Here is a 15,308-nt window from a genome sequence, read left to right as displayed (position 1 = left end):
CCTGAACAACAGAGGTGAGGAGACCAGTAGTTAACAGCTGTGTCAGGAACAGGTCAGCACCCAGGGATCCACACAGACACTTTTGACCATTCCTAAGTCCTGCCTGCACAGGAAGTTGGCCACTAAAGATAGGCTGCCTGTAGGAAAGGACATAAGGACCTTTGACAGCTGTTCAGCAGGGAGAAAAAGGGTGGAACAGGAAAGGGAGGAAAGCAAGTTGCTGGATTCCCCAAACCACAGTTTGTCTAGGTGCTACTTTCTCACTTTTCCTTATTTAGCACATAGCTTTGTCATGAGACATCTTTTTGCTGACCTCTTTTCCGTTTGCATTTTGCCCCATATTAGAATGCTACCATCTAAAACCTCTCCATGAATTAGAAAGTTTAAGTTGTCAGGGACTGAATGTGTCTGTTTTCCAACAGTTTCTGGCAGTTCCCTGCTTTTATGGTGTAGTCATGGTGAAACCTGAGTCATCTGAAGATGGTGGCAGTGCCAGAGAGCAGGAGAGAGGAGCTGCAAACAAGCCAGGAAGAGGTGGGCATCAATAACTCCTGGGCACCACCGGCCACTGGCCTTCATTCTGACAGGAGAGCCACCCCAACCCTAATTGTGTTCAGACAGATTGCTCCAAGCTTTACAGTTCTACCGAATTCTTTCTGTAGCAAAAATATAAAGGCATCTTCTTAGGTAACTTTTTTTCAGGGTTCCAAGTAGCAACACCTAACGTCTGCAGTGCCAGTTCTCTTCTTCTTTTTGTTCTTCTTTTTTTTTTTTAAGGTGAGAAATCATAACATTTTCCTGGAAAGGAAAGCAGTAGACCTCATTTTTTGTTTTAAGGAAAAATAGTTTTTCTGTTTCCATTCGTATACATTAAATAACTCCCCAGGAAATACGCCCCGGTTTGGCGCGCGTGTGCGTGCGTGCGTGCGTGCGTGTGTGTGTGTGTGTGTGCCGTTTCTCTAAAATTCTGACTCATAGTCCGGAGGACAATGATTGACTTTTTTCCACTTCACATAGCTGCTATGAATTTCTCCTCACAAGGATGGGCCTGTTTACTCACCCTGGGCATCGTTGGTAGAGCGCTAGTGTAAACAGCCTGAGGAACCCGGTGGGCAGGGGAAGTGGGCGCGCTCTGTTCTCCGCGGCCAGCCGGGACGCCAGGCCAGGTGGGGCCGCCTGCGTTTAGCAACTGCTTTCTCACCCCCTGGATTTGCGATGTTTGCCACAGCAGCGAGAAGCGCCATTGTAATGGGGATGGGAGGGGTGGAGCCTCCAAGTCCTGTCTCAATTTAGATCTCTCACTCTGCTGTTAGGCGCGCCCATTTCAGATTACTAAACTCGAATTAAGAGGGAAAAAAAATCAGGGAGGAGGTGGCAAGCCACACCCCACGGTGCCCGCGAATTTTCCCGGCAGCGGACTGTAGACCAGGCAGACGCCGTCGAGATGCAGGGCCTGCCGCTCCTGACCGCCGCCCACCTCCTCTGCGTGTGCACCGCCGCGCTGGCCGTGGCCCCCGGGTAGGAACGTGGGCGCGCGGGGGGCGCGCGGGCGCGCGGGCCTGGGCCGCTCTGCGGCTCTGGGCCAGGGCTTCGGGGAGGTGGCGGCTGCTGTGCCGCAGTGGGTGGGAAACGCCCGCGCGGCTGCAGTCCCCAGCCTGGTACTGGCCTGGAGCTTTGACCATATGTAGCTTCAGCGTGGCTCTCCATGGGACAGTTACTTTCTCCGCTCATGAAGTTGTTTAAGCGTCTCCCCGGCCATAATAACTTTCTGAAGAGTAATTTTATTTTTAGTCCACATTGCCTCTGCCTTTTGCTTCTCAACTTTTTGCTCCCAGGTTGCGATTCTTTTCTCAAAGACATGATATATTTTTTCTAGCCAAGATGTCTCAACCTTAGCATTGCCAAAGTGTGGCGGAGGGGACTGATGTATGGGTTCAGGGGCAGACATTATAGGAAGAAAACAACAGCGCCCAATAACGGCAAGCCCCATTCATTCCCAAAGGTTTCTGTAGTTGAGCCCCAACCCCTAGTTATAGCAGAGAAAGTGCTGCTTTAGTGACTTCTTTTATGATTCGCTATACCTGGAATTTTCACCAGTTGTAGTTTATTTTCAAATGGTGTATTTCAGTCAATGGTATTGATTAAATAATTTTTTACCCTCGTTGGGCAGCTACTCAAGCATAAAGGTTTGAATAAGAAACAGGCAAAATCTTAAACAACAACAACAACAAGAAAATAATCACGCTGGTGTAAGGTCCTCTGTAAAGGAGAAGCTTAGAGACTTTTGCTTTGCCAGTAACTCCAGTATGCCCCGGTGCAAGCCATTTACATCATGATTCCTTCTGTGCTGTTCGTGGTTTATAAAATGGAAATAATAACACAGCCCTTCCTCTAGTAGTGATGCATGAATTACTGCATTAAAATTGATTTATGCGAATTATTGTTATTTCAGTAGCATTTCAATTCAGTTGCTAAATAGAGCAGTGGCCAATGTTAACGGAAACAACTGCAACTGGCACAGTATGGAGTGCCTATCGCACTAGGAAATCTGAGGGTCACAAAGGAAAGGCGATGTGAGGATAAGAAACTTTGTTTTTCCCTTGTTGGGAACTCTTTAGGCCTCGGTTTCTGGTGACAGCCCCAGGGATCATCAGGCCCGGAGGAAATGTGACTATTGGGGTGGAGCTTCTGGAACACTGCCCCTCACAGGTGACTGTGAAGGTGGAGCTGCTCAAGACAGCATCAAACCTCACTGTCTCTGTCCTGGAAGCAGAAGGAGTCTTTGAAAAAGGTAAGATAAACAGCATCAAGTCTTACCCTTCTGCAGTAATAATTGGAATATGTTAATAAGGTCATGTGTTAGGTAGTATAGCAGAGAAACTCCAAATTTGCAGTATCTTACCTAATATACTTTTAATTCTCACTCATGTAAAGTCCTAGATGGTGTTCCTGGATGCTCTTCCAAGTGCAGATTCAGAGACCCAGGTGCCTTCCATTTTGTGGCTCCATTATCATCACATGGCTCCCAAGACTGCAGGGGAAGAGCGTGGAGTTTCTTCATGGGAGAAGGGGAAGAGCATGTGGAAGGTTTTTATGGGATAGGCCTAGAAATAGCTCACATCACTACTGCTCATATTCACAGGCAAAGGAGGCTGGGAAGTGTAGGCTAATGTGTGCCCCAGAAGAGGAAATGGGCTAGTCTCTAACACAAAACCATATTTATTGAGTGCAAAGTATTTTACAGAATAGGCCTGTAGGAAGGAAAGGAAAAGCTACACAATAGTTAAAATCCAGTTTTATGGAATATTTCTTAAGTTTTAAAGTAACAAGAGAAAAAAAGAAAATAGTGTGAAAGTGGGAGCCATTTGTAACAGAACCAAGTTTCATTCTTGTTTCAAGTTTGGGTTCTGACATGGCCCAAGATTAAATTGGGCCAATGAATATCTTCTTTTTCAGTACTAAGGGAAAAATAATTTTGGGAGGAAGAGGTAAATACTTAATACTTAAAACATTTTTCATTAAAATATACTTTTATTGCATTTTTTTTCTTTTTTTAGATTATTATAATTATTTTTAGAGACAAGCTCTCACCATGTTGCCCAGGCTGGTCTCGAACTCCTAAGTTGAAGTGGTCCACCCACCTTGGCCTCCCAAAGTGCTGGGATTACAGTCATAAGCTACTGCTCCTGGCCGAGACATACATTTTTATAATGTTGAGTTATTTAAAAAGAATCATTTAAGGCACGTAATGAAGGGTGGATGGTATTCATTATATAAGTGTTTATTCTTTACAAGCATAGAGAAATGAACACCATCATGAAATGAAATAAAAGTAAAAGTTTATCTGCATCTGTGGTTCTTTCCCCACTGGAGTTAACTGGGTAGGTATACTTGGAATAGGAATCAGGAAGAGATGGTGTGTGTAGGGGCAAGTCACTTTTGTCCCTCATGGAAGCAATGTCAGGGAAGTGGGAGGTCTTATTTCCCTGGAGGGGAAGTATAGGTTAGCCTTAAGATCTGAGTTTGAATCCTGGTACTACTTTGCTACTAGTTGTATGATCTTAGGTAGGTTACTTAACTGCTTTGAGCCACAGTTTCCTCATCTATAAAAATGGAAATAATGGAACTGACTTGCCAGGGCAGTTACAAAGTTAAAATCTGTATATAGTACCTCTTAGGCATGCAATAAACAACAATTGCTAATATTATTAGTGTAATAATACTGCAGAAGAGGATGCAGAAAGCCCATTTCCTTTTTACATTGGGGGCAGACTTCAACTTTCGTTATTGGACTATCATTTCTGAAAATGAATGACTCCTGATCTTGTGATAGTCGCTAAAGAAAATATTGAAATATTAAATCACAGGACATAATACTTAAGGTAGTTCCACATTCATTATTTATTCATTAAGAATTTATGAGTGGGAAGAGGGAGGGTATTAAAAAACCACCTATTGGGTACCACACTTATCACCTGGATGATGAAATAAGGTGTACACTAAAGCCCTATGGCAGGCAATTTACCTATATAACAAACCTGCACATGTATCCCTGAAACTAAAATAAAAGTTAAAAAAAAAAGAATTTATAATACTGGCTCCACTAGTGTGGCAGTTTTCCTGCAATGCAGAGGTCCAGAATATATATGGATGTTTTTGATAAATATTTGAGCTTTGCTTGGACATTTACATACTCTAATTCTGGAATTTCACCTGTTAGGTCTTTTCTGTGATCTCTGTTATCAGTCTCTTTCTTTTTTTGCAACACATAGTACCTGCATTGGGGTGCACGTTGTTGTGGCTTGGTTTTCAGCTTTATTCTTAGATCTTCTTTTGCGAGAAGGGTTCCTTATATGCCCATGGGAAAGTTCAAGTACTCAAGACTGGGTCGGGCAAGGCTGTCCTGGGAGCAGAATGGATCTGTGGAAAGGAAAGAGGGAAAATGCTGCTTCTTTCATGGGCTGTTTTTGACTCTATTGACATAGAGTTTCATTGAAAATGCCATTGCTAGGAGCACTCTCCTCTTTCAAAGGAGAATGTTACTGTATTATCAGAGGCTGGGAGTTATTGTTCTCAGAGCAGATGCTTCCTGTAATGTGAGGACCTGAGGATCAAGACACTTCTCCCTGCTTGTCTTCACATCCTTTGCTTTATCTGGCTTCTCCAGTTGTAACAATATGTAGATAAACCAGGACTTCTAAATCAGGGGTCTGGATCTTCAAGTATCTGGATGTGGATTCATGTTTTGTTTTTTCTCCATCACATAAACACCAACAAATAAATATCTTTTATTTTTAAGAGACGGGGTCTCACTCTGTTGCCCAGGCCAGAGTGCAGTGGTGAAATCATAGCTCACCGCAACTTGGAATTCTTGGGCTCAAGTGATCCTGCTGTCTCAGCCTCCTGAATAGCTGGGACTACAGGCAAGTGCCAGCATGCTAGGTTTAAATTTTTTTTTTTTGGTAGAGATGGGGTCTTGCTATGTTGCCCAGACTGGTCTTGAACTCCTGGGCTCAAGCGATCTTCCTGCCTCAGCCTCCCAAAGTGCTGGGATTATGAGTATGAGGCTGATTGTTTCATTTTCTTATGAGCCACCCCCTGCCCCCCCAACAGAAGGTTGGTTTTAATAAAGATTTATCTTCTAGTAGAGTTGGGTAAGGCAGTGGACTGTTTCTTAGTAGCTTATTTCCAGCAGTTCTGGATTTCGTAGAAATCCTCAGGGTAGGGAGGTGTTTTACCCAAACCACAATAGATTTCTGGCTCAATTTGTGTTGGAAATAGTAATAACTAAATTGTTCAAATGGAGAATGTATTTAATAAAGGTGAAAAAGTATGGCATTTCTTCAGGGAAGAGTTCATTTGTTTGTTTGACAGATATGGGGGAGATTTTATTTACATTTCCACTTTTATGGCCAGGAGTGTAGGTTATATTACTGTTATTCATTTAAAAATACATTAATTCTACATTTATTGGGGATTGATTATAGTTTTTTTTTTTTTTTTTGAGACGGAGTCTCGCTCTGTCGCCCAGGCTGGAGTGCAGTGGTGAGATCTTGGCTCACTGCAAGCTCCACCTCCCTGGTTCAAGCAATTCTTCTGCCTCAGCCTCCCAAGTAACTGGGACTACAGGCGTATGCCACCATGCCTGGCTAATTTTTTGTATTTTTAGTAGAGACGAGGTTTCACTGTGTTAGCCAGGTTGATCTTGAACCCCTGACCTCGTGACCTGCCCGCCTCGGCCTCCCAAAGTGCTAGGATTATAGGCTTGAGCCACCGCGCCCAGCGATTATGGGCTTTTTTTTTGGTGAATAATAGACCTTTAGAAAAAGTATTTCTGCTATACTTTGCAGAGTTCTGGGAAGGTGTATCAATGCCTTTCTAGTAGCGAGATTCAAAAGATTGCTAGTCACTGTTACCACTGTCACTGCCTCTACCACTATCAGCATCATTGCCATCATCTCCATAGTGATTAAAACTATGTTCCTAATCTTCTCTTCCTTTGCATAAAGAGTTAGTTAAATAAACATAATTGACAAAACGTAGTAAAAGTTCAGCAGGTAATAATTACCAGAGGAGAGAAGATGGCGCAGCTATTGGCATTTAAAATCAAGTCAGACTATTGAATTGGGTGGAGAGTGAGTCTGTCCCTTTGTCTCTTCCCATATTGTTTTTTTTTTCTCTTTCCTTACTGTGACAGGAGTTCCATGCCAAATCAAGAAAAAAGAAATTAAGGATGTTTTGAGAACTGTCCTCTCATCTGTTAAGGCATATAAAATAATTTAATTTTCGTGATGTCCTTGAAACCGTAATTTCTGTTTTATTTTCCCTTCTCTTGCTACAATTTGACATTTTCATTTGTAAACTTTCAGTGGTTTTCCTGAACAAGAGTCGCTTCAAGTGATAAAGAATATAGCCTTTCTCCCTCATTAATGAATTCATCATCATTAGTTTCATGTAAACTTGATTTAAGAAAAAATGCTAGAGGTTGAATGCGGTGGCTCACAACCGTAATCCCAGAGCTTGGGAGGCTGAGGTGGGAGGATTGCTTGCACCCAGGAGTTTGAGACCAGCCTGGACAACACAGTGAGATTCTATCTCAAAAACAAAAACAAAAGAACCCTCAAAACCAAAATCTCCAAAAACCTAAACTGAAAATGCCTACTGAAATTTTGGGGACTCTGCATGGGCGTCTCCCGGTGACGCCTCTGCCTGCTGGTTTGGGGGCACCATTGTTTAAATGCTGCCAAGCCTACTTCCATCTTCCCATTGAGTTATTGGGGTGGGATGTGCTCTATAAATGTGTCTATAACTCGCTTTTTCTTTTTGCTCTAAAATCCTGGAGAGTTAATGGAGTGTTAACCTTCTTTTTTTAAAGATTTTTAAAAAAATCTGTTTTTTCCTTTGTTGCCTTTCTCACATTGACTATGGTATATTTTATTTTCCATCTTGGCTTGGTAAGGTTGGGAAATTTTTAAAAATTGAGATATTAGCTGAAAAACTTAAAAAATCATCCAATTTGGTTTGGATGGTTTTCTGGTGGAAACAAAGCTCCTGAACATGCATTTCATGCCTCGTAGATAAAAATCAGTCCCACGGTCTTTATGAAAGTAGATTAATTAGTGTAGTGTGTGGGCAGATCTCCCAGAGCAGGTTTTCACAGGCAGCTTTGCCAACATAACTCAGTCTGAACCTGCAGTTATGTTAGAATTATTTTTAAAGGGTGTAGGCTTTTCATTCACACATCGTCTTTGTTCTTGTGTGTGATGTATATGAACAGGTAAGTGGTACCTGACAATAAAGGACCACAGCGTAATCACGATGTGCCTGGGCTCTGGGGCCTGGCTACCTGGGCACAGGTGCTGGCCATTCCACTTAGTGGTTGTGTGGCTGTGGGCAGTCATGATCTCACCAGGCTTCAGTTTCATCATCTGAAAAATAGTGGTTTCTGCCATATACAATTATATGGATATTGTGAGGATTAAATGAGGTAACATATTCAAGGCACTTAACACAAAGGAATTATTCAAGAAAATGGTAGCTATTGTTACTAGAAGAGAGTAGCAACAGTTTATGTCAAAGGCAATTATTAATCACCTATTGTGATGATCTTGAACCGGGAACTATATAAAAGACACATCCCTAGGAGGGGATTGGAAGGGATTTAACATATTAAATATCCAGTTTCCTCATAGTGCCAGAGACCATAAGGTTTTCTATTGCTGGGAAGAGAGTGAAGTATTTTTATTTCCTTGATTTTGGGATATTGATGCAATGTTGCAGTCATCTTCCACTAAAATCATTTTCACACTTGCTTGCAGTAGATAGACCTGGATCTAATGAAATCTAATTTGAATCGAAAGAATTACAAGATGAAATGCCAGCTCTCCTCTTAATTTACTTTCAGCCTCATAGAGTTTTGGAGCTGGAGGGGACCTCAAAGATAAGCCAATTCAATAGCCTAATATATGGCTGAGGAGACTGAGGTGAGGCATGGGATCTGGGGATTTTCCCAAGGTCAAATCACTTATTGGTGGCAGAGGTGGAAACAGATTGCAGTTTCCCAAATTTGCAGTCCAGTGCTATTTCCATTATACTCTACAAAACTTTCCTAACATGTGGAGAGCTGAGCTTAAGACCTAAGATATATTTACAAATGCTGATTCTTCTGATATGGAAGAAAATAAGGCTAACTAAGGAGTTTAAAAATGCTTACTTGCATATTGTGAAAGTTTCTTATTTTAGCTCAAGGTGGAGTTGCTGTTTATGCACTAATGGTTCTGTATAAGGGATGGGGGCTGGGTTAGAACCTTCATAGACCTTTTAAAAACTAAATTCTGTTGCTGTGTTTCTCAAAGTGCAAATTGTATTTATTAAAAAGGCCGATTCATGGCCTCCCTCAAGACATGGGTAAGAATCAAGAATCTCAGCTGGGTGTGGTGGCTCACGCCTATAATCCCAGTACTTTGGGAAGCCAAGGTAGGTGGATCACTTGAGGCTAGAAGTTCGAGACCAGCCTGGTCAACATGGTGAAACCCCGTCTCTACCAAAAACACAAAAATTAGCCAGGCATGGTGGTGGGCACCTATAGTCCCAGCTCCTCAGGAGGCTGAGGCAGGAGAATCGCTTGAACCCAGGAGGCAGAGGCTGCAGTGAGCCAAGATCGTACCAGTGCACTCCAGCCTGGGCGACAGAGCAAGACTCCATCTCAAAAAAAAAAAAAAAAAAAAAAAAAGAATCTAACCTTTATGTTCCACCATCCACCATCACCACAGGTGATTCTTAGTCACTTAGAATGGGAACAACTGCCCTTTCGTGTCTCACAAATTGTACTCGACCAAATACTGGAAAGCTCGAGGGTGAGTATCATGCCCCTGCAAGCCTGCGATGATTCATGGCAGCGGAGGGAAGGCTCCTCGCGGACTTTCGTGTTTGCTTTTAAGCAGCCCTCAACCCTAAGCGCTGGTGTTCGTTTTCAGCTGCAGAGAAACATGACTTGGGGTTTGATTGTGAATCAACGATTGGGTGAAGTGAAAATTGAACACACTGATTCTTTAAACTCCAAGTTAAACATGTGCTGCTCCTCTTCTAGCACTGAATGAGTCACTGTCCTAGTGACTCACTGAAGGATTGTGGTGGAAATAGAAAACAGATCCCATAAGAATTTGGGCTGGGTTACTGTTGATCCTTTATGTCCTGTGAAGAGGGCTTTCTAATGCTGAAACTAGTTGTTTCCCCACAGACATTTCTTCTCATTAATGTATTATTTATTGATTATTTGCTGTATGTGAAACATGAATGAATGGGGAGTGGGGAATAAGAGAAAGGAAGGCACTGGAGGAGATTCAGAGGTCCCAGAAGGATAATGTAATATTAAAAGTGCAGAAGGCTGGAGGAGTTTTCATTTTTTGTATAAAAAATACAATGTGGTTTGTAAATAGTGCTTCTTGTATGTGAGCCTGTGCCTGGTACTATTACCTTTTACTTCCAGAGCTATACAGATGTCCATTCATAAATGTCCCACCTCTGCTGACATATTTGGCATTTGGAGGAAACAGTTACTTCACGTACTAGAGACGGGAAGGGTGTGCCGGAGGAAAGAGCTGCTGGCTGGGTGTGGCAGTTATGAAAAGGAGATAGGGGTTTGTGTATATATTTTCTGAAAAGATGTTTCATTCTGCTTTGGATATGAGTTTGGGGAGACATCCAGGTGGAGATGTCCAGCAGATAGTTTTGAAATTGCAGCTGGGGAGACAGATTTAGGCATTATTTTCATAGCGGCAGACAATATTTTGAAATCCTGGAAATACATAACATGCACAAGAGAGACAGAGCTCATGGAAAGAACAAGACTTTTGGGAGAAGCTTGGAAAGAGGTAAATAAGTTAATGAAGGGGAGAAGACCAGACACAGTGGCTCATGCCTGTAATCCCAGCAACTTGGGAGGCTGAGGTGAGCAGATCGCTTGAGCTCAAGAGTTTGAGATCAGCCTGGACAACATATTGGAACCTCATCTCTACTAAAAATAAAAAAAAAATTAGCTGGACGTGGTGGCATGTGCTTGTAGTCCCAGCTACTCAGGAGGCTGAGGCAGGAGGATTTCTTGGGCTACAGTTACAGTGCCGCTGTACTCTAGCCTGGGTAACAAAGCATGGCCCTGTCTCAAGAAAAAAGAAAAGAAAAGAAAAGAACGGAATAGAATAGACAACGAGCAATCCTAGTAGGGTAGATTGAAAATGTCTCAGAAGCCAAGGGAAGAAGAAGTTCCAAGAAGGAAGGTTTAATAGTATCAATTCTCTCAGGTCAGAGAAGAGAAGATGAGGACAGAGGAAAGAACATTGGTGACCCTTAAGTAAATGGCTTTAAGTTGAATGTTGGGAGCAAAAGCAAATTTGAGGGAATAAATGGATGGTGAAAAATATAATCAACATTTATTCTTTCCAGAAGTTTGGTGGTTGAAAGGAGAGAGGTGGGTGGTCTCTCAAAAGGCACATTAGAAAGGTGAAAGTGGTTAGGGCAAAGGAGAGGGTGGATAATTCCTGGGTTAGAAGTGGTGAGATCAGTATTAGGGGCAGAGGCAAGTGGATTATCCTGAAAAAACCCTCATACTTTCTTCTTTGAAGAAAGAAAGAAATAGAAGAGAATCAGTAAGGAAAGAAATATTTTGGGATATGAAATTGAGATGAAGAATAAAATTGAAATACAGTTTTAGGAAAACTTATCTACCGACTTGTAAATTGCACAGATCTGGCCACCACTTTATAGGAAATGGGGGTAAAAGTTAAAAGTAGTGGCAGACCAGAAAGAGAAACATAGGATTGGAGATCTTCCCTGGTGGTACCCTAAACTGGGTCATCGCTGGATTGTAGGAAATTGGAATATAGGGGCAGGAAGTCATATTTGTATCTGGGGGAGCTAACACAGGGAGGAGAGAGAAGAGGAAAGGGCTGTTTACGATGAAGATATGCCTCAGTTGAAGCTCGAGAGGACTGGGTGGAGTTACTTTATTACTGCCATGGTTGTCAGTGAATTTGTAATGCATCATCTCTTGGTGTGGGCCAAGATGACCAGCATACGAAAGGTGCAATGATAAAACTTGGCGAGGAGGATTAAAGTGGATCTTGGTCTTGCTCTGTCTCTTCCACTCTTCACTTACCTCGGAGAATTCTATGAGGTGACTTTCTTCCATTGCAAGGCTCAGGGTGAAATTGGTCAAAGATTTGGTGGAAGGGGTAGCAGTAGGTAGGTAGATGATAGGTCTATGGGTTGTTAGTTCTGAAGAAACAATTCATAAATTAAAATCCGAAAACCAGACTGGTAAAGAGCTTGGAAATAAATGAAGAGGAAAACTTTTAAAGAACACCTAGTAGCTCCCTTTTGGCAGGGCTGTGTTAGGAATTTACATTTATGAAAATATAGCTGGCAGAAATGATTTAGTATTACAAACTTAAGTTTCACTGCAATATATGTTAAAGCTCCTCGGGAATATAGATAAGACGGGGAATTTATTATTCTGAGCAATTCAAATTTATTCAGCACCAAATTGCATATGGCATAATGCTGGGTGACATAAATATTTGGTGACCACATGAGGTTCCTGTGCCTGTGCTCTTCGCAGGGAAGCAGAGTAGGCTTCATTTGATGTGTCAGCCCAAGTTGATTGTAGAGGCTGGTTTGGGTGCCGTGTTGACAGTTTCAAAGTCAAGCCTGGGTTTACTGGACTAGAGAACTGGATGAATTAGCTGTGTCTGCCATGGACATGGGAGTTGGGGAGTGTGGTATGAATGCTGCGAAGGATTCTGTAGCCCATCCATAAACTTATTTATGGATCAGTTGAAGAGGAATGGTCTAAGAGGAATGGTTACCTACGTAGCTACATAGGGGCTTGAGGTAGTAACAACATGGATAAGAGAGAAAAGATGAAAGAGTGGGTGTATCCAAATAGTAAATGAGAGTGCAGTAAGCTACAGGGGAGGAACAAGGAGGGAAGGAATATTAGGTTATGTTTGCACTACTGTTTTGGAAGGAATAGCTGGATCTGTCCTGCACTGTTTGGGAGGCACAGTGGGTTAGAATGGGAGCTCGGGAACCACACTGAAATTGAACCCTAGCATCACCTAATAATAGTACCCACCTCATAGCATTGTTGAGAGGATTAAATGAGATAACACTTAAGAGCTGTATCATCCAATATGGTAGCTACTAACCACATGTGGTTTTTGAGCACTTGAAATGCGGCTCATACAAATTGAGATGTGCCATGAATATAAAATACACAAGGGATTTTGAATACTTAGTTCCAAGAAATGCAATAAAACTTACGATTTTAAAATAATGATTTCATGTTCAATGTTAATATTTTCGACATATTGAGTTAAAATATGTTATTAAAATTAATTTCTCCCAATTTTTTCTTTTTTTGGCACATAAAAGGCACCTAATTTAATAAATATTAGTTATTATTTTCTCTTTTATTATGCAGTTAAGAACTTTGATTTAAAATTATTATCTTTTTTTATATATATATTTTATTATACTTTAAGTCCTACGGTACATGTGCACAACATGCCGGTTTGTTACATATGTATACATGTGCCATGTTGATGTGCTGGCACCCATTAACTCATCATTTACATTAGGTATATCTCCTAATGCTATCCCTCCCCCTCCCCCCACCCCACAACAGGCCCTAGTGTGTGATGTTCCCCTTCGTGTGTCCAAGTGTTCATATTGTTCAATTCCCACCTATGAGTGAGAACATGCGGTGTCTGGTTTTTTGTCCTTGCCATAGTTTGCTGAGAATGATGGTTTCCAGCTTCATCCATGTCCCTACAAAGGACATGAACTCATCATTTTTTATGGCTGCATAGTATTCCATGGTGTATATGTGCCACATTTTCTTAATCCAATCTATCATTGTTGGACATTTGGGTTGGTTCCAAGGCTTTGCTATTGTGAATGGTGCCGCAATAAACATATGTGTGCATGTGTCTTTATAGCAGCATGATTTATAATCCTTTGGGTATATACCCAGTAATGGGATGGCTGGGTCAAATGGTATTTCTAGTTCGAGATCCCTGAGGAATCGCCACACTGTCTTCCACAATGGTTGAATTAGTTTACAGTCCCACCAACAGTGTAAAAGTGTTCCTATTTCTCCACATCCTCTCCAGCACCTGTTGTTTCCTGACTTTTTAATGATGGCCATTCTAACTGGTGTGAGATGGTATCTCATTGTGGTTTTGATTTGCATTTCTCTGATGGCCAGTGATGATGAGCATTTTTTCATGTGCCTATTGGCTGCACAAATGTCTTCTTTTGAGAAGTGTGTGTTCATATCCTTTGCCCACTTGTTGATGGGGTTGTTTGTTTTTTTCTTGTAAATTTGTTTGAGTTCTTTGTAGATTCTGGATATTAGCCCTTTGTCAGATGAGTAGATTGCAAAAATGTTCTCCCACTCTGTAGGTTGCCTGTTCACTCTGATGGTAGTTCCTTTGGCTGTGCAGAAGCTCTTTAGTTTAATTAGATCCCATTTGTCGATTTTGGCTTTTGTTGCCATTGCTTTTGGTGTTTTAGACATGAAGTCCTTGCCCATGTCTATGTCCTGAATGGTATTGCCTAGGTTTTCTTCTAGGGTTTTTATGGTTTTAGGTCTAATATTTAAGTGTTTAATCCATCTTGAATTAATTTTTGTATAAGGTGTAAGGAAGGGATCCAGTTTCAGCTTTCTACATATGGCTAGCCAGTTTTCCCAGCACCATTTATTAAATAGGGAATCCTATCCCCATTTCTTGTTTGTGTCAGGTTTGTCAAAGATCAGATGGTTGTAGATGTGTGGCATTATTTCTGAGGGCTCTATTCTGTTCCATTGGTCTATATCTCTGTTTTGGTACCAGTACCATACTGTTTTGGTTACTGTAGCCTTGTAGTATAGTTTGAAGTCAGGTAGCATGATGCCTCCAGCTTTGTTCTTTTGGCTTAGGATTGACTTGGCAATGTTAGTTGTTTTTTGGTTCCATATGAACTTTAAAGTAGTTTTTTCCAATTCTGTGAAGTCATTGGTAGCTTGATGGGGATGGCACTGAATCTGTAAATTACCTTGGGCAGTATGGCGATTTTCCTGATACCAAAGCCTGGCAGAGACACAACAAAAAAAGAGAATTTTAGACCAATATCCCTGATGAACATTGATGCAAAAATCTTCAATAAAATACTGGCAAACTGAATCCAGTGGTACATCAAAAAGCTTATCCACCATGATCAAGTGGGCTTCATCCCTGGGATGCAAGGCTGGTTCAACATATGCAAATCAATAAACGTAATCCAGCATATAAACAGAACCAAAGACGAAAACCACATGATTATCTCAATAGATGCAGAAAAGGCCTTCGACAAAATTCAACAGCACTTCATGCTAAAAACTCTCAATAAATTAGGTATTGATGGGACATACCTAAAAAAAATAAGAGCTATTCATGACAAACCCACAGCCAGTAACATACTGAATGGGCAAAAACTGGAAGCATTCCCTTTGAAAACTGGCACAAGACAGGGATGCCCTCTCTCACCACTCCTATTCAACATAGTGTTCGAAGTTCTGGCTAGGGCAATCAGGCAGGAGAAAGAAATAAAGAGTATCCAATTAGGAAAAGAGGAAGTCAAATTGTCCCTGTTTGCAGATGACATGATTATATATCTAGAAAACCCCATCATCTCAGCCCCAAATCTCCTTAAGCTGATAAGCAACTTCAGCAAAGTCTCAGGATACAAAATCAATGTGCAAAAATCACAAGCATTCTTATACACCAATA

At 41.5% G+C, this 15,308-nt stretch overlaps 1 protein-coding gene across 5 annotated transcripts in view; it reads left to right on the top strand.

The window, feature by feature from the left end:
- Positions 1 to 922: 922 nt before the first annotated feature.
- The window catches only part of CD109 (CD109 molecule), a 160,146-nt gene continuing 145,760 nt past the window's right edge, over positions 923 to 15,308 (top strand). The window contains exons 1-3 of one of the 5 annotated variants that reach the window (XM_055256020.2): positions 941 to 1,166; positions 1,314 to 1,518; positions 2,619 to 2,791. In XM_055256020.2, the coding sequence (XP_055111995.2) occupies positions 1,445 to 1,518; positions 2,619 to 2,791 (247 nt within the window). In that variant the 5' untranslated portion in view covers positions 941 to 1,166; positions 1,314 to 1,444. Of the gene's footprint in view, positions 1,519 to 2,618; positions 2,792 to 15,308 lie in introns of all 5 variants that reach the window. The other 4 variants (XM_055256010.2, XM_055256028.2, XM_055256054.2 and 1 more) reach the window with 4 other exon arrangements.

Source organism: Symphalangus syndactylus, chromosome 2 (assembly GCF_028878055.3).
Source record: "Symphalangus syndactylus isolate Jambi chromosome 2, NHGRI_mSymSyn1-v2.1_pri, whole genome shotgun sequence".
NCBI classification, from domain to species: domain Eukaryota; kingdom Metazoa; phylum Chordata; class Mammalia; order Primates; family Hylobatidae; genus Symphalangus; species Symphalangus syndactylus.
This window is presented reverse-complemented; position numbering and strand designations above follow the sequence as displayed.